The sequence below is a fragment of the Alnus glutinosa genome, chromosome 9 (genome assembly GCF_958979055.1).
Source record: "Alnus glutinosa chromosome 9, dhAlnGlut1.1, whole genome shotgun sequence".
Taxonomy (NCBI): Eukaryota; Viridiplantae; Streptophyta; class Magnoliopsida; order Fagales; family Betulaceae; genus Alnus; species Alnus glutinosa.
Window position 1 is genome coordinate 2,768,862 of NC_084894.1, and position 18,304 is coordinate 2,787,165.

The 18,304-nt window shown below is 36.0% G+C and overlaps 1 protein-coding gene and 2 pseudogenes across 1 annotated transcript; all 3 read right to left on the bottom strand.

Moving 5' to 3' along the window:
* Positions 1–718: 718 nt before the first annotated feature.
* LOC133877689 (receptor-like protein 3) lies at positions 719–4,043 on the bottom strand (annotated as a pseudogene).
* Positions 4,044–6,559: 2,516 nt separating this feature from the next.
* LOC133876647 (receptor-like protein 2) lies at positions 6,560–9,078 on the bottom strand. The gene has a single exon (XM_062314901.1). It carries the CDS (start codon positions 9,070–9,072, stop codon positions 6,892–6,894), a length of 2,181 nt encoding a protein of 726 aa, XP_062170885.1. The 5' UTR covers positions 9,073–9,078; the 3' UTR covers positions 6,560–6,891.
* A 1,960-nt stretch (positions 9,079–11,038) lies between these two features.
* LOC133877690 (receptor-like protein 3) lies at positions 11,039–13,196 on the bottom strand (annotated as a pseudogene).
* Positions 13,197–18,304: the final 5,108 nt, after the last annotated feature.

Consider the following 18,304-nt stretch of genomic DNA (forward strand, 5'->3'; position numbering starts at 1 on the left):
TTTATTTGTGTAATGGAAGACCAATTATGCAAAGCTTACATAAAACTTGAAATTCATTCCATCTCACTTGCCTGGTAGTGGATGAAAGAAAAGACGAACAAATAGAAAAATAATGATAATAGCGAAAATAAAATCAAGACAATAGATTTTACGTGGTTCGATTGATGTATGACTTATGTTCATAGGATAAAGTCTTAAGGACTACATTGTTCTCTTATTCAATTGATGAATTTACAATAAAGAGGGCTCTTATTTATAAGGAGGTGGAGAGAATATGAAAGATCAAATAAAATCATATTTAATTGCATTTAATTATGATTTGATAGATTACAATCAATTATAATTAATGCTAAAATCAAATCCCAAAACAACGCATCCCACAATATATTCTAACAATGTATGTTTTTGTTGTCGAGAATAATAGAGCATTATAGCATATAAGTGAAATTACATTCTTGAGTATAGCCGTTTTCTTCTGTTTTCACATTTCTTGAAGAATTATGTGCTCTCTCCTTTTATTTCACATTCCAATCCCCAATTGCCCATTTTCCACAACTTGATGTATCAACTTGATTAATTAACTTTCTTCACAATGGTCATCACATTGAACTCAAATTGAAAATATGAAAACTAACAAAACCTTAAATTATTCAAATTAATGATTGAGAAACCAAATTGATGATAGACTCTACAGCGACCGACTAATTGATAACAAACTCTAAAGTGACCAATGTGCAATTTTAAAGAAAAAGATTATAAACCTATCTTTTTCGCGGTCTATGAAGTGAAAATATGCAACTCTCCACTTATAACTAATAACCAATGGACCACAAACCCCCCAAAAACCTATAATGAAGCCAAGAACCACAGTAATTGGAAACCATGGAATCCTATATCCATTGTCCTCATCCCGAATGTCTCTATTGTTGCTAACAATATGGGCATATTCATGTGGAAGTGGAGGGCCACAAAGTCCAGGATTGCCCTCATATACAGAGGCATCAAAGCTCTGGAGCTGAGTGCCTGATGGCATTGGTCCATGCAAATTGTTGTTTGCAATACTAAACTTAGCCAAGAAATGTAGACTACTTAGTTATGCTAGAATTTCGCCGGACAACTGATTTGCAAAGAGATTCAGTCTTTCCAAGTTTGTGAGCTCAGACTGGCAGTGTAGCCTAGCAGAATGGAATTTGAATGGTTCTTCACTTGTAATGTCACTAAGAATGTATTTATATTTTTAATATATTTTTTATATTAAGATTGACACGTGTCATTGTTCTATTGATGATGACGTGGCACTCTAACGGAATTCATCAAGTGTTTTGATGGAATTTGACTGCATGGACTAAATTGTTATTTCTGCGTGCCCCGAGGACCTCTAAATTATTTTTTATAGCACATGAACGATTTGTAATTTAAACCAACAATAGAAACTAAATTTGCATTTATCCCCTTATTTTATTATGCATCCAACCGCTTAAGTTCTGTTTATTATGCCCTAATCCCCAATTGCACATTTTCCGCAACTGGATGAATCAAAATGACTCTAAAATTCAGCGAGGGAGACTATGCCGCACATAAAAATATCGAGAGGCTGTCACAATTGACCAAATAAGTTGTGGTTTTTCACCACGGACCAACGGTAAATGGCAAAACAAACAAAGTAACTAAGATTAATTAATTTTCTTCACAATGGGGATCACATTGATTGAAAATTGAAAATATGAAAACAGACAAAACCTTTGATTATTAGAATTGAAACTTGAGAAATCAAATTGATGACAGACTCTTAAGCGACCAAATTGATAACAGACTCTAAAGCGACCAATATGCAATTTTAAAGAATAAGATTATACATCTATCTTTTATGCGGTCCATGAATTGAAAATATGCAACTCTCCACTTATAACTTATAACCAATGGACCACAAACTCTCCAAAAACATGTAATGAAGCCAAGAACCACAGTAATGTGAAATCATGGAATTCTATGCCCATTGTCGTCATCATGAAAGTCTTTGTTGTTGCTAACAATATGGGCACACTCATGTGGAAGTGGCGGGCCACAAAATCCAGGGTTACCCTCATATGTAGAGGCATCAAAGCTTTGAAGCTGAGTCCTAATAGTATTGGTCCATGCAAATTGTTGTTTGCAACACTAAAATGAGACAAGAAATGTAGACTAATCAATGATGAAGGTATTTGGCCAAACAACCGATTTGCAGAGAGGTCTAATATTTCCAAGTTTGTAAGCTCAGACACTTGGTCTGGGATGCTGCCTGAGAAATTGTTATGACTAAGATCCAAACCATGAAGCATCTTCAAATTGCCGATCTCAATGGGGTTGTTGCCATTAAGATTGTTTCTTCCAATAAGTATTGTTGGTCGCATGTTTGAGATAAAATTGTATTGTTGTTTACTTGATATACTTTTTTTCAAAAAAAAAAATGGTAAATCCAAATAATTATTGTTTACTAGAGCCTTTGGTGATACTAATGCTGGCAATGAACAAAGTTCCATTGGAAATTCACCTGAAATGAGGTTATTAAATAAGTCTAAACGAAAGAGCTTTGGAAGAGTCGATAAACAACTAGGAATTGAACCCCTGATACGATTGGAATTTAGATGTAGATATTCTAACTTCTTAAGCTTAGATAGCCATATAGGCAATTCACCACTCAGTTGGTAGTCACCATGATCCAAATATCGAAGATTTTCAAATCCATTGGAACCAACTATAGTGTCATCACCTAGCATGGCCTCGTGTAGAAAATTACTTCCAAGGAGGACTGTACTGATCGAGTGTCTTGCAACACATCATAATCTTGATTGTGCATGTGATATTTGTTAGCCAAAAGAAAGAAACTGAAAGGAAAAATAAGAATTTCAATTGAACTACCTCAGGCAAGTTTTGCCCCTCTAGTCGGTTTTTGCTCAGTCGATCTACTATTACGGACGTGCATGAGTAAAGACTAACTGGCAAGTTACCGGAGAAGTTATTAATCCCTAAATCAATTACAGTAAGTTGATGGAGACTAGAGAAATTAAGGGTAGAGATGTCTCCTTCAAAGAAATTGAACCGTAAAATCAATTTTGTAAGATTTGTGCAATTCATCAAAGTTGGGGGCAAAGAACCTATTAAGGAGTTCCCATCAAGAAGAAGGTGCTTTAACTTGGAGAGCTTTCCGATATTCATAAGGAGTTTACCGCTCAATTCATTTCCATAGAACTCGAGATCGATGAGTTTTGTAAGTTTCACGATGTCAATACTAATGGGTCCTGAAGGATCATTGGAAGGTAAGGAAATTTCTTTTAACCTTGTTGCATTGAACATATCATCAGGAAGCGGTCCTGAGAGAGAGTTAAGACCTGCCTGGAAAACATTTAGTTTGGAACATGCCCCAAGTCCATTAGGAATATGGCCACTGTGATGATTATGGGAGAAATCGAGGAGGTTGACCAAAGAAGAATTAATGCAAGGAAATGAAGGAATAGGTCACAAGCCCATGAAACTATTGTTGCTGACATTGAGCTTGATCAACCTCCATGCTCTTTGAAGGGATGAAGACTAGATTGTCTCGCTGAATTGATTACTAGATATGTCAACAATTTGAATGGAGGCAGGCCAACTAGATATATCTCCAAATTGATGGTTGTAGCTCAAATCAAGGACCTTGAGTTGATTCAAAGACGAAATTCCCTTAGGGAGAGGGCCCCAAAGCGAATTGTGAGAGATTGAGGTGGGAGATAAATGTGAGGTTTCCAAGAGAATGAGATATACTCCCCGTGCATGAGGCCTTTAGAAGATTACCAAATATGGGTGACTTGACGTTTATGATCACAAGAAATGCCTTCCCAATGGCAACAATCATCGGAAGACCAATTTAGTGGAGCAGAAGACGTACGGTTGAAGGCTAAGGACAAGAGAGAGTGGCGGTCTATTTGGTTGCCGGCATGATTCATGGAGAAAATCCTAAAACGACAAGTATAAATAATCATGTCAAGTGATAGTTCTAAACTTCTGTACAAGTCCAGTGGGGCCATAATTTCATCGAAAAGTATTAAAGCTCACCATCTTTTGATTTTTGATTTTTAATTTTTTGACTGGTATGGTTTGGAAGCACGTTTAACTTTCCAGGAAGAAAGTTTTTTTCCATATAACTTTCCATATATCTGGTCGTTGGTAAATTGAGAGTTTTAATATTTAGGGAATTGATCGCAAAAACGATGAAAATATAAAACAATAAATAATCTATTTGTTTCAACGTAAAATGTTTTCGTCGTAAAATATTTTTAACGAAATCAGAAAAAATGATTTCATTGAAAATATTTTCATCGTTTGGCTTTTACGAAAAAATCATCAATGGCAAAAAACCATTGGTAATGAGATTTCGTCAATGGCCGGCGGGATTCCGACACAAATGGCATGATTTCGGCCTATTTTGCCGGAATCCAGCCAGTTTCGCCAAATTCTAGCAATCGGATACAAAAAATCGGGGACCTTCAGTGTTAGATTCTACCTACCAACAAACTCCAATGCCCAACAATGGTGAATTCTCACAAACGTGTGTGCAAGAATAAAGAGTATAAATCCAGAAAATGATTTACGGTTTTCAAACCGTGAATCGTTTTTCAAAAATTAAAAAGACTTTTACGGTCAAATTAAAAATAATTTTTATTGACCATCATTTTTTATTGCACCAAGTTCCAAAAATTAAATACAAAAAATATTTTAGGTCCAACAAAACGGAGCATAACCGAACCTGATGCCTTTAGCATGCGAATAGCTAGATTGACGTGGCTATGGAACCATCGTCATCTCTGTTGTCTCTCTCCCTTAACAGTTTTTTTTTTATTTTACCGAGGTTTTCATAACTGACGTACGTCCCATTGTAACTCTAAAAGTCTTGGTCCTCTTGGCATGTCCCATGCAATATGCATGCGTGCATGTCCCATTAATTCTCTCATGCACATAGGCGACAACAAAATCTAAGATCCAAGCTAGTTCCAAGATCCCCATCTTTTTCTGCCCGTTCTTTGTGTGAATAAGTTAAGTCTTCTTATAACTCCAAAAATAATTTGTAAAAGCAGTTTAATAGCAAACATGGGCATCACTTTTGCATAGCTTCAGTGTTATTGGTGATTACATTCAGATAAAGCTTCCATAACCTTATTGCCATGAACTTTCCTTCTGATTATTATTTATTTAATAATAAATAAAGATACAATATTCTCAACCAATAATTGAATCTGGACATGTACGTGTCATTATAATCAAATCTTAGAATTTGGTTTCCTTATTTGTGAGAATACTTTATTTCTAAGATTTGATTATAATGACACGTACATATACATATTCAAGTTAGAAAAATATGAAGTTAATATAAAGAATCCAATATTCTTACACTCCGCATCCAACTCACTAAACTCGATGCCGACCTCGTCATGCCGTGTCGGAAGGTTGAGCAAGAAAGAAGCCAAAAAAGGCTGCACAAGATAGGACACCAAGTCCATCATGCGCCACATCAATCATGGCGGTGCCGGTGCAATAAGTTGAATAAAATGACTCATTTACAAGTAAGGAACGATATGTTTGGCAAGTGGAGTGAATTAAACAAAATAGTGAAAAAATAATTTTTGAGTTAGTAAAAAGCAGTAGACACAATATAAAGTAAAAAGAATTTATATAGAAAAGTGAAAAAGTTTTGTATTGTAGTGGATTTTTTTTATTTGAATAGTAATAAAAAATTATTGATATGATACAAAAAGTGAAAAAAAAAAAAAAAAAAAAAAAGTTTGAATTTTTTGATGTTGATTGTTTTTAAAAAATGTGAAAATAAAGTTGAAATTTTTTGCTTTGCTTGCCAAACAAGACATGATGTTCTTGGTGCTCAAAAGAGAGGCATTTAGGAAGTAGAGCCATGTATAGAGTATTTCCAAGTCAATTGCTTTAGTGGAAACCATCATTATTCATTGCTTCACTTCCATAGTAGAAATTACGAGATATTTGAATATTTTCTTAGTGAGATTTTAATCCCACTATTCTGGAACTGTTGTGTTTGTTTGCAATCGTGAATACATAAATATGTGATCGTCATATTAGGTCTAAAAAATGCACATTTATGCATGACAATGAGATTCTGTCCATTTTAATGAGCTGGGCTAACTGAAGAGCTTTTTTAACCAACAATTGGTAATTTAAGGAGCTTGGGGGTCACCGTTGCTACTTGGTAGCTCAAAGAATGTGTAAATGAATAGTAGTTAAGCCATTTATTTATTTTGATAACTTTAGAAAGCTCTACTAAACTTGAGATGATAACGCGTTTGGATTCACCATTTCAGTTTGAATCGTTTCATTGTGGTCCAAATGCAAAGGATCATGCATATAGTTTCATCAGGTATAGGTGTAGTAACTCTCCTCGACCTAATCAATTCTTTACGGCGAATAACCTTGAATTTATCAAATTTTACCCGGAATCAAAAATAACAGAGCGAGCTTTTCAATTCCGAAATTCAAAACCCCATAGACAATTGCAGGTTGGGACTAGGGAATCACAACCCAAAAAAGGAATACACCCCTCCAGTGAAAACTTGAACACATCCAACCGGAAACACACCGAACACAAGAACTGCTACAAACTAGCAGAACTTACAACAGAACACAAAATGCAGCAAAACCTATTGCTGCACCAGACAACTACTACAAACCAACATAATTAACAACAATACTTACATACAAACAACAACTGCTAAAACCAACACAGCCACTAAAAAAGCAACATGGTATCAATAATAGAACAAGCTTTCCCTTAAATTGCTCAAATTGAAACTTGAGAAACCAAAATTGATGACTGACCGTAAAGCAACCAATTGAAAACAGACTCTAAAGCAACTAATATGCAATTTTGAAGAATAGGATTATACACCTATCTTTTACGTGGTCCATGAATCGGAAATACGCAACTCTCCACTTATAACTAATAACCAATGGAACACAAACTCCCCAAAAACCTGTAGTGAAGCCAAGAACCACAGTAATTGAAAACCATGGGATTTTATGCCCATTCTCCTCATCCCGAATGTCTCTGTTGTTCCCAACAATATGGGCACACTCATGTGGAAGTGGGGGCCCACAGAGTCCAGGGTTGCCCTCATATGCAAAGATATCAAAGGTCTGGAGCTGAGTGCCTGATGGTATTGGTCCATGCAAATTGTTGTTTGCAACACTAAAACGAGACAAGAAGTTAAGACTACTTAGTGATGCCGGAATTTCGCCAGACAACCGATTCGTAGAGAGGTCCAATCCTTCCAAGTTTGTGAGCTGAGACAATTGGTTCGGAATGTTGCCTGAGAAATTGTTATGACTGAGATTCAGATGATGAAGCATCTTCAAATGGCCAATCTCAACGGGGATGTTCCCACTAAGATTGTTGAATGCAAGTAATATTGATGGTCGCAGGTTTGAGAGAAAATTGTATTGGGTAGTACTTGCTATTGTGTAAAAAACTGGTAAATCCAAATAACTGTTGTTATCTGGAGCCTTTGGTGACACTAATGCTGGCAATGAACAAAGTTGTTCTGGGAATTCACCTGAAATAAGGTTATCAGATAGGTCCAATTGGAAGAGCCTTGGAAGAGTCGACAACCAACTAGGAATTGAACCCGTGAAACGGTTGGAATATAGATTCAAGACTTCTACCTTCTTGAGCTTAGATAGCCATATGGGCAATTGACCTGTGAGTTGGGATTCACTAAGACTCAAAATTCGAAGATTTTCAAATCCATCATAACCAACTATAGTGTCATCACCTGGTATTGCCTCATGTAGAAAATTTCTTCCAAGGAGGACTATTGTGAGTGTCTTGCAACGAGTCAAAATCTCGATTGCGTTTGTGATATTGGTTAGCCTATTGTAAGCAAGGGAAATGAAAGACAAGAATTTCAATTGAAGCACCTCGGGTTGGACTTGTCCCTCTAGTTGGTTTCGGGCTAGTCGGATCGCAATTAGGGACTTGCATGAGTAGAGGCTTACTGGCAAGCTACCTGAGAAGTTATTGGCCCCAAGGTCAATTACAGTAAGTTGATGAAGACCAGAGAAATTGAAGAAAGACACGTCTCCCTCAAAGAAATTGATCCGTAAAATCAATCGTGTGAGATTTGTGCAATTCATCAAAGATGGGGGCAATGAACCTGTTAAGGAGTTTGAATGAAGGATCACGTGCTTCAATTTGGAAAGCTTTCCAATATTCTCAGGGAGCTTGCCACTCAATTTATTGACATACAATTCAAGGTTGGTGAGTTTGACAAGGTTCACAATGTCACTGCTAATGGGTCCTGAAAGATCATTGGAAGGTAATGAGATTTCTTCTAACCCTGTTGCATTGTATATATCATCAGGAAGAGGACCGAAGAGAGAGTTAAAACCTGCCCGAAAAACCTTTAATTTGGAACATGCCCCTAGTCCACTAGGAATATGGCCACTATGGAGATTATGGGAGAAATCGAGGAGCTTAACAATGGTAGAATTGACACAAAGAAAGGAAGGAATAGGGCCGATGAAATTATTGTTGCTGGCATTGAGCTCGATTAACCTCCATGCTCTTTGAAGGGATGAAGACTGGAGTGTCTCGCTGAAGTGATTGCTAGATACGTTAACGATTTGAATGGAGGCAGGCCAGCCAGATATATCTCCAACTAGATGGTTGTAGCTCAAATCAAGGACCTTGAGTTGATTCAAGGACAAAAACAATCCCTTAGGGAGAGGCCCTGAAAGAGAATTGTGAGAGAGATTGAGGTGGGAGAGCTGTGTGAGGTTTCCAAGAGAGGAAGATATACTCCCAGTGAGGCCTTTAGAAGGTAACCAAATATGGGTGACTTGACGTTTATGATCACAAGAAATGCCTTCCCACCGGCAACAATCAATGGAAGACCAATTTAGTGGAGGAGAAGACATATTGTTGAAGGCTAAAGACGAGAGAGAGTGACGGTCTATTTTATTGCAAGCATGATTCATGGAGAAAAGGCCAAAGAGAAACAAAATGAAGAGGAGATGATGAGGCGTTAAATCTAGCATGGTTCTTCTTTAGTATGTCAAACCAGAAGAAAAATGGATATTAAGTAGTCCTAAAATTACACCTTGTATTTATAGCTGTGATCTGTAAGACTGTAAGTTTGCCCAAATGGTAAGTTATATGCGGAGATGACAACTTTGACCAAATATCAAGTTTATCGTTGATTTTCATGAAAAAGTGTTCAAGTTCACTGTCTTTAGTTTTTGGCTACAGATCGATTAAGATTCTAGCGTGTAGTTTCATCTGGTACGGTTTGGAAGAGCATGTATGCTTCAGAACCCTCCTGGGCCTACACCGTTTGCCTATCACCGGTACTCTTAATACCTTAACAATCGCGTGAACCAAGCAAAGTGATAGGAAAGGAGGGTCAGTGGCTGATCACACAGTGTGCCCTAGCTGATAAGCCAGCGACAACTTACGGGCAAAACAAAAACAAAATGTCAGCGACAACTTTCAAAGTGCGCCTGCTTTAATTTCAACATTCAAAGTACCTACGACAACTTTCCGAAAAATTTGACCCGGAGGTTTTTCCATTGTAACCACTAGCTTTGTGAAAAGCAATGGAACCAGAATTCAAAGAAACGTACATTTACCTTTCAAATCAAGATTCTTTCGTATAACTTTCCAGCACGAAAATTCTGTTCCAATATTTGGCATAATGTGCTTACAAACATTCTAAAGAAAATCATAATAATAAAGAAAATTAAAGGAAATAAAATATAAACACAAATAATTTACAAGTAGTTCGGTATTAATAATTAGACATCTTTATCCACTATTATAGAAAAGTACAAAGTACTACATTTTGCTCATATTCCTTGATAATATTTTCCAGACAAATTAAAAGACTCCTATTTATATGATAATTGAAGTAGCTAGGCGAATATAAATTATATAATACAAGTATAGTTAGAGATGAGATGTTAACGAGTTTTTATTTACCAGTGGATTTGCTTTGAGCCATTTCATTTGAGTAATATGTTATTTATTTATTAGGGGTAATTACCTTTTCCCCTCATGAACTACCAAAAAATGCGCAATGCCCCCATGAACTACCAACTCGACCAAAATAGAGCATTCAACTACCAAAGATAACCATTTTCCCCCCTTCCGTCAGTCACACGCCGTTTTACCCTCATTTTCTTCCTCTTTTCCCCCTATGAACTACCACCACCTTCCTCTTTTCCCCCCATGAACTACCATCATCTTCCAACATGCCCCCATATAAAATGGCACATGACCCGTTGACCGTTTGTTTTAACCCCTTTGACTGACGGAAGGGGGGAAAATGGTTGTCTTTGGTAGTTGAATACTCTATTTTGGTCAAGTTGGTAGTTCATGGGGGCATTGCGCATTTTTTGGTAGTTCATGGGGGAAAAAGGTAATTACCCCTATTTATTATATATATTGATAACTAACGGCCCCTTTTGTTGTAATTCTAGTATCTTTTTCGGAATAAAATTACTGAAAAATAAAAGGTCCCCGTTCAGAGAGCTTGGCTAAAGCTAAGATGCTAAATCCTCAAGTCTTTGGTGTCTTTTTTGCCATGGTTTCAGAGAAAATTGAGAGAAAAATGACCAAGAATTAAAGACTTGGATGACATAGAGAGTTGACCTAAGACTAGCTAGGTTAGAAGGGTGCATTTGCAAAATGCTTGACTTCAGCAGATTTCATTGTATTGTGGAGAGCTGTACGACAAAGACTCATATATATATATATATATGCTCTTCAGCAGAATTCGTGATCACTGATCATGGTCACTCACTTGACTCTCACAGCAACACATTTGAAAATCTTCTCCATCTTTTCTAAGTGTAATGTACATTGACTCTCACATCACAATGAACACAAATTGAAAATATGAAAACTAACAAAACAATAAATTATTCAAATCTAAACATGAGAAGCCAAATTAATGATAGACTCTAGAGCGACTAATATGCAATTTTAAAGAATAAGATTATACACTTATCTTTTTACGTGGTCCATGAATCGAAAATATGCAACTCTCCACTTATAACAAATAACCAATGGACCACAAACTCCCCAAAAGCCTGTAATGAAGCCAAGAACCACAGTAATTGGAAACCAAGGGATTCTATGCCCATTGTCCTCGATCATCCCGAATATCTCTGTTGTTGTTAACAATATAGGCACACTCATGTGGAAGTGGGAGGCCACAGAGTCCAGGGTTGGCCAGCTCATATGCTGAGACATCAAAGCTCTAGAGCTGAGTGCCTGATGGTATTGGTCCATGCAAATTGTTGTTTGCAACACTAAAAGGAGACAAGAAGTTAAGACTACTTAGTGATGCAGGAATTTCGCCGAACAACTGATTCGCAGAGAGGTCCAATCCTTCCAAGTTTGTGAGCTGAGACAGTTGGTCTGGAATGTTGCCTGAGAAGTTGTTATGACTGAGATTCAGATAATGAAGCATCTTTGAACGGCTAATCTCAACGGGGATTTTGCCACTAAGACTGTTGTATCCAAGTAATATTACTGGTTGCAGGTTTGAGAGAAAATTGTATTGAGTAGTACTTGCTATTGTGACAAAAATTGGTAAATCTAAATAATTGTTGTTATCTAGAGCCTTTGGTGACATTAATGCTGGCAATGAACGAAGTTGTTTCGAGAATTCACCTGAAATAAGGTTATCAGATAAGTCTAAAATGAAGAGCCTTTGAAGAGTTGACAACCAAATGGGAATTAAACCTGTGATACGATTCATAGGTAGAGCTAGATATTCTAGCTTCTTAAGCTTAGATAGCCATGTAGGCAATTGACCAGTAAGTTGGATTTTAGCAAGACTCAAAACTTGGACATTTTCAAATCCACCAAGAACCCAAAACATTGTCATCACTTGGCATTGTCTCGTGTAGAAAATTTCCACCAATTAGGACTATGGTGAGTGGCTTGCACCGCATCAAAATCTTGATTGCATCTGTGATATTGATTAGCCTATTGTCAACAAGTGCAAGGAAGGACAAGAATTTCAATTGAACCACCTCAGGCCGGATTTGTCCCTCTAGTCGGTTTTTGCTGAGTCAAACTGCTATTAAGGACTTACATGAGAAAAGGCTAACCGGAAAATTACCGGAAAAGTAATTAATCCTCAAATCAACTACAGTAAGTTAATGAAGACAATAGAAATTAAAGGTAGAGATCCCTCCTTCAAGAAAATTGAACCGTAAAATTAATTGTATGAGATTTGTACAATTCATGAAAGATGGGGGTAGAGAACCTGTTAAGGAGTTTGTATGAAGGATTAAGTGCTTTAATTTGGAGAGCTTTCCATTATTCTCAGGTAGCTTGCCACTCAATTTATTGCCACATAACTCAAGGTTAGTGAGTTTGGTAAGATTCACAATGTCGCTACTAATAGGTCATGAAAGATTATTGGAATGTAAGGAGATTTCTTCTAACCCTGTCACATTGTATATATCATGAGGAAGCAATCCTAAGAGAGAATTAAAACCTACTCAAAAACCCTTTAGTTTGGAACATGACCCTAGTCCACTAGGAATTTGGCCACTATGATAATTATGGGAGAAATTGAGGAACCTGACGAAATAAGAATTGATGCAAAGAAAGGAAGGAATAAGGCCCATGAAATTATTGTTGCTAACATTGTGCTCGGTCAACCTCAATGCTCGTTGAAGGAATAAAGATTGGATTATCTCGCTGAAGTGATTGGTAGATATATCAACAATTTGAAGGGAGGAAGGCCGGCCAAATGGATCTCCAAATAGATGGTTGTAGCTCAAATCAAGGACTTTGAGCTGATTTAAGGACGAAAACAATCCTTTAGGGAGAGGACCCGAAAGTGAATTGTGGGAGAGATTGAGGTGGGAGAGCTGTGTGAGAGGTTTTCAAGAGAGGGAGATATACTCCCAATGAGGCCTTTAGAATGTAATCAAATATGGGTGATTTGATGTTTATGGTCACAAGAGATGCCTTCCCAGTGGCAACAATCAATGGAAGACCAATTTAGTCGAGGAGAAGATGTATTGTTTAGGGCTAAGGACAAGAGAGAGTGGCGGTCTATTTGGTTGCTGGCATGATTCGTGGAGAAAATACAAAAGACAAACAAGGTGAAGAGGAGATGATAAGGCTTTGAATATGGCATGGCTCTTGGTTGATATGCCAAACTAGAAGAAAAATGGTTATGAAGTAGGCCTAAACGAAAGTACACGTAATTTTATAATCGTTCTGTACACCTCAAGTTTGCTCAAATTGCAAGTCCAATGGGGAAATAATTTCATGGAAGAGTAATGGAGTTTCTTAGCACTAACTCCACTTGTTTAAAGTCGAAATGTCATACATGCTTCCAAACCATGTATGACTTTCTGGCACGAATTGTCAAAATGTTTCGTTTCACTTTCCCTGGTGGACTATGGTTCCCATTTGCGCAAATATGCTTACCGCATCCAAACAATTTTCTATACGTCATTGTTGGAAGTGACTAAACAACTTTAATGTTCCACTGTATATAAAACCAAACTTTCTGCCCTCCTTTTTAATTACCATCTTAATCCTCCGTTTATTTCAACATAAAATGGTTTTCGTCGTAAAATATTTATAATGATATTATTTTTTAGAAAAAAAAAATGATTTCCCTGAAAGATATTTTCCGGGGTTTGGCTCTTATGAAAAAATACAAACGACGAAAACCACCGATAACGAGATTCCAGCCACTTTCACCGGATTCCGGTGATGAAGGCCGAAATCCGGCAGCAATGGCCAAATTCCAGCTAGTTTCGCCGAAATCTAACCTAAAAAGGCCAAATTCCGGCGAAGGTTGCTAGAATCTGGCACAGTACCGTCAAATTCTGATCTACTAGCCAGATTCCGATCAGATTGGCCAGAACCCGGCATAAATGGCAAAATTCCAGTCAAATTGACAAGAATCTGGCACAGTACTGCCTGAATCCTGCGACGGCTGGTGGATTTCGGCGGAAATTTCCAGATTCTGGCACTGGCTGGATTTCAGCCTGTTTTGCCCAAACCTGGCTTGTAGGAATCCGGCCAGTGCTGCCAGATTCCGTCAATCAGATACCAAAATTCGGGAACCTTTGGCGGTAGATTCAGGCTACCAACAAACTCTATTGCCCAGCGGTGGTGGATTCTCATAAACGTGCATGCAAAAATGAAGAGTTTAAATCTAGAAAATGATGGTTTTCTAAAAATTAAATAGGCTTTTACGGTCAAACTGAAAATGATTTTCATTGACCATTATTTTTTATTGCACCCAAACACCGAAAAATACAGAAAATAGTTTACGTCCAAACAAACGGAGCATATTGCATTGTCTCCCCTAATTTACTATTAAAGTTGTATTCTCTTCCTTCTGCACCAAAAATAATAAAATACAACCTTTTTTGAAGCTTTTGCTTTTTTCCTTTTTTAAAAAAATCTTGTCATTTTTTTCTTCTTTTTCTTTTTGTTTTCTAATTTTTATTTTATAAAAAATATTTTTTAGAAATTTTATTTAAAAAGAATGTCTCTTTTAACTTTATCCTTGTTATTTAAAAACTATGTACTTGTCACGGGTAAGTGGACACATAACATATTTATAAATTGGGTTAAAGAAAATCTTTCTCCAATTAAGATCGCTTACAATTATTTGCCTGAAGTGTAAACGATTAAAACAGGTGATTATGAGATACCACTTAGGGGGACCCACCTGACTGGGTAAGTGGTTGGACAACTAAATTTTTATCTAGTCAAATGAGTTACATAAGTGATTTTTCACAATTACCTACCTAATTTCTTTACAATTCAGACAAATAATTATAAATGATCTTGATCCATCTTTGTCACCAAGAAAAAAAAAGGAGAGTGGGAATAGGTATTGCCAAACAACATTTTTTTTTCTGCCCTGGCCTTTCTTTGTCTCAATAAAGTCTGCCTTGAAGTCCAATTAACAAGCCTTTTTAATTATAACTCCAAAAATCATTTTCGGACTTGGAAATCCACGGCTACTGACTACTGTTGTGGTCCTTTTATAGTTTTACTATGAATCACTGAAAAGTTCTATGCAATTTATTTATTCTGATAACGACAAACCAACGGACTCTCTTGCTGTAATTCTGCGGGTGGAATTAGATAGCCTAAGGTTTTTTTTTTATTATTATTATTATTTTTGGAATAAAATTACTTAACAAGAATAGTCAAGTCAAGTCGACAAGTCACTAATAAATCATATTTTCAAGCCAAAGCATTAATATTCATGAAACTTTTTTCAGATTATTATGAAGAAATCACTTTCAACGTTAATACTGGGTCCCATTTTTCTTTTATTCACTGATTTGAGGTCTTAATTGGTGCAGCAATTGACCTTAAAAAATTTATCAAATGGGGTCTTACATTCTTAATGGGTTAATAATTTTTACCTTTAGGCTAAAATAGCTAATCAAAACTTTAAAAACCTACTGCATTGGATTATCTATAAAAGAAAAAAAAAATGTAAACTAAAATTTTTGGTACATGTGGCGTTAAACTATTCACGGATGTATCTTTATTTTATTGTTTCTTTAAGCTTTCTTCTTCTTTCTCTCGTGTATCACCGTTTGCTAGAAGGTCGATACTGCCACCAGAGAATGCGTCCCTTCAAATTTCTAATCTTCTCTTAGAAACCCCGGACCATCGTCCTCTGTTTGGCTTATGGGAATCTCAGGATCAAAATTTGTTGGTTGCTTGTGTTTGATTTGTTTGGTTGATGGCAACTTCGTCCGCTGTTTATTTTGATTAATCGAAACTTGTGGATTGCTTGTGTTTACAAAATCAGAGGCTCTAAGAGTTTCTTTGGTGATTTTGGGTTTGCGATTCCGGTATAGATCTTTGTTGTGTGTTATAAATCACGGACAATTGGGGATGATTACTTAGGATTATTCATGTTGGACTAAGGTATTATAGATGGGTGTGATTATTTGGATTGGTTGTCGTGTTAATCGCTGAATGGCCAATTCCAATGGAAGTTTTGGGGCTCTTGATATTTGTTTGATGATGGTAACGGGTTGGGTATGTAGCTAAAATTGATGAGAAGTTTTGAGTTGTTTCGGTTTATTTTTGTAGTTATTTGCCAAGGTAGTAGACGGTTTTGATGTTGTGCTTTGGGTGTTTGGTTGGCTTTTGATTTGTGGATATAGAAGCTATTTATTGAGAAGTTTGATGATTTGTTAAGTTAATGAATTTTGGGTGTTTGTTTACTTAACTAGCTATATATGAGTGAGTTGGTATATTGTTTAGATTGCTAATTGTTTCAAGTTTGATATTGGGACTTTAGTATGGATTGCTTGTTCTGGATGATTGAGAATGGAAAAATGAAACTTGTTTATAAAGGATATTTTATTTATACTTATCATTAGTAAATGCAACCGTTAAAAATATAACTATTAAAAATATGACTGTTGAAAAATTATTGTGTTAGAAAATATTCAATTATTCTACATATATATATTAGGTCAAATCGTAAAAGCTCTTTGGGTGTGAATTAACCTAATATGGTTTACCGATGTTGTTTTTTATTTAATAATTTATTTTGATAAAAGAGGCTATGAATAGATATATTCTAAATATTTAGGCCTCGTTTGTATGCGTAATAAGTATTCCATTAGGAATTAAATGGAAGAGTTATTATTAAGAATAAAAGAGAGTAGAATGAAATAGTTATGCATCATCCTTAGTTTGGTGACAACAATATACTTTAATTGGAATCTAATCAAAATTACCAAAAAAACCCACATTATTTCTCTTTTTTAAAATAAAATAAATAGATATAAAAAAAAAAAAAAAAAAAAAAAAAACTAAACGTGAATAATGGTGAGTGGTCAGCTACCCCCGGAGCCCATCGGTGGTGGACAAGCCACCCTCGAAGAGAATCAGGGGTCCACCACGACGTGTTCTGGGAGTGGTATGACCACCCCCGACTCCTACTGTATTCACATAGGCTTTTTAATTTTTAATTTTTTTATTTATTTTTAAAAAATGTTTAAGAAAGAATAAAAAATAATATAAGTGTTTTTTTTTTTTTTCTGAAAAATGTAGTCTATTCCTTTATGAATGAAATAGATGTTCCTTTTTGTAAGAAAGTAGTTATTTCAATGAAAAAAAAACTATTCGAATAAATAAACTCATACAAATAAAAGAATGACTATCCATAGAAATAATTATTACATTTCAAGTATCTATTCCATGAACCAAGCGATGCCTCATTTATTTGTTTTTGCTTAAATTCATTATTTTTTATCTGCTTAAAATTTTGTAATAAAAGACTAATTAACATGGTATTAGGCCTACGTCTCTAATCTTTATGTGTTAGATAATAACCAGTGAGAGTCTACATAATTTTCCCCGTAATAGTTTTGTTTTATCAAGGGTGGGAACGATGGGATCCCATTGAACTAAAATTGAAAATATGAAAACTAACAAAACCTTAAATTATTTCAAATTAAAAGTAGAGAAAGCAAATTCATGACAGACTCTTATACGACCAATACACAATTTTAAAGAAGAAGATTATAGACCTATCTTTTAGGTGGTCCATGAATTTGAAATATGCAACTCTCCACTTATAGCTATAAAATAATGGACCACAAACTCCTAAAAAACCTATAATGAAACCAAGAACCACAGTATGTCTTCATCCCGAATGTCGTCATTGTTGCTAACAATATGGGCACACTCGTATTGAAGTGAGGGCCACAAAGTCCTAGGTTGCCCTCATATGCAGACACATCAAAGCTCTGGAGCTGAGTGCCTGACAGTATTGGTTGATACAAATTGTTGTTTACAACACTAAACTAAGACAAGAAATGTAGACTACTTAATGATGCTGGTATTTCACCGGACAACCGATTTTCAAAGAGGTTCCAAGTTGATGAGCTCAAATAGTTGGTCTGGAATGTTGCCTAAGGGATTTGTGATGAATGTATGAATAGTGGAGGAATGTGAAAATGGAATGGAAAATATGGTGATAATGAACTCTAATTAATGGCTGAAAACAGACCCCAAGTGAATCCAATTAGGGTTAGAAACAAACCACAAGACAAAAGTCTGTTTCTTTTCTTTTATTTTATTTATGACTTCCATTCTTTAAATAGATAACATAGCATTGTAGGATTGAACCATAGTTCGGAACATTCCTACTACGACTCAATCAAGTGGTGATAAGCATCCACTCAAACTAATCTATTAGAAATAATAGACTCCTACTAATCTAATAACAAACTAACC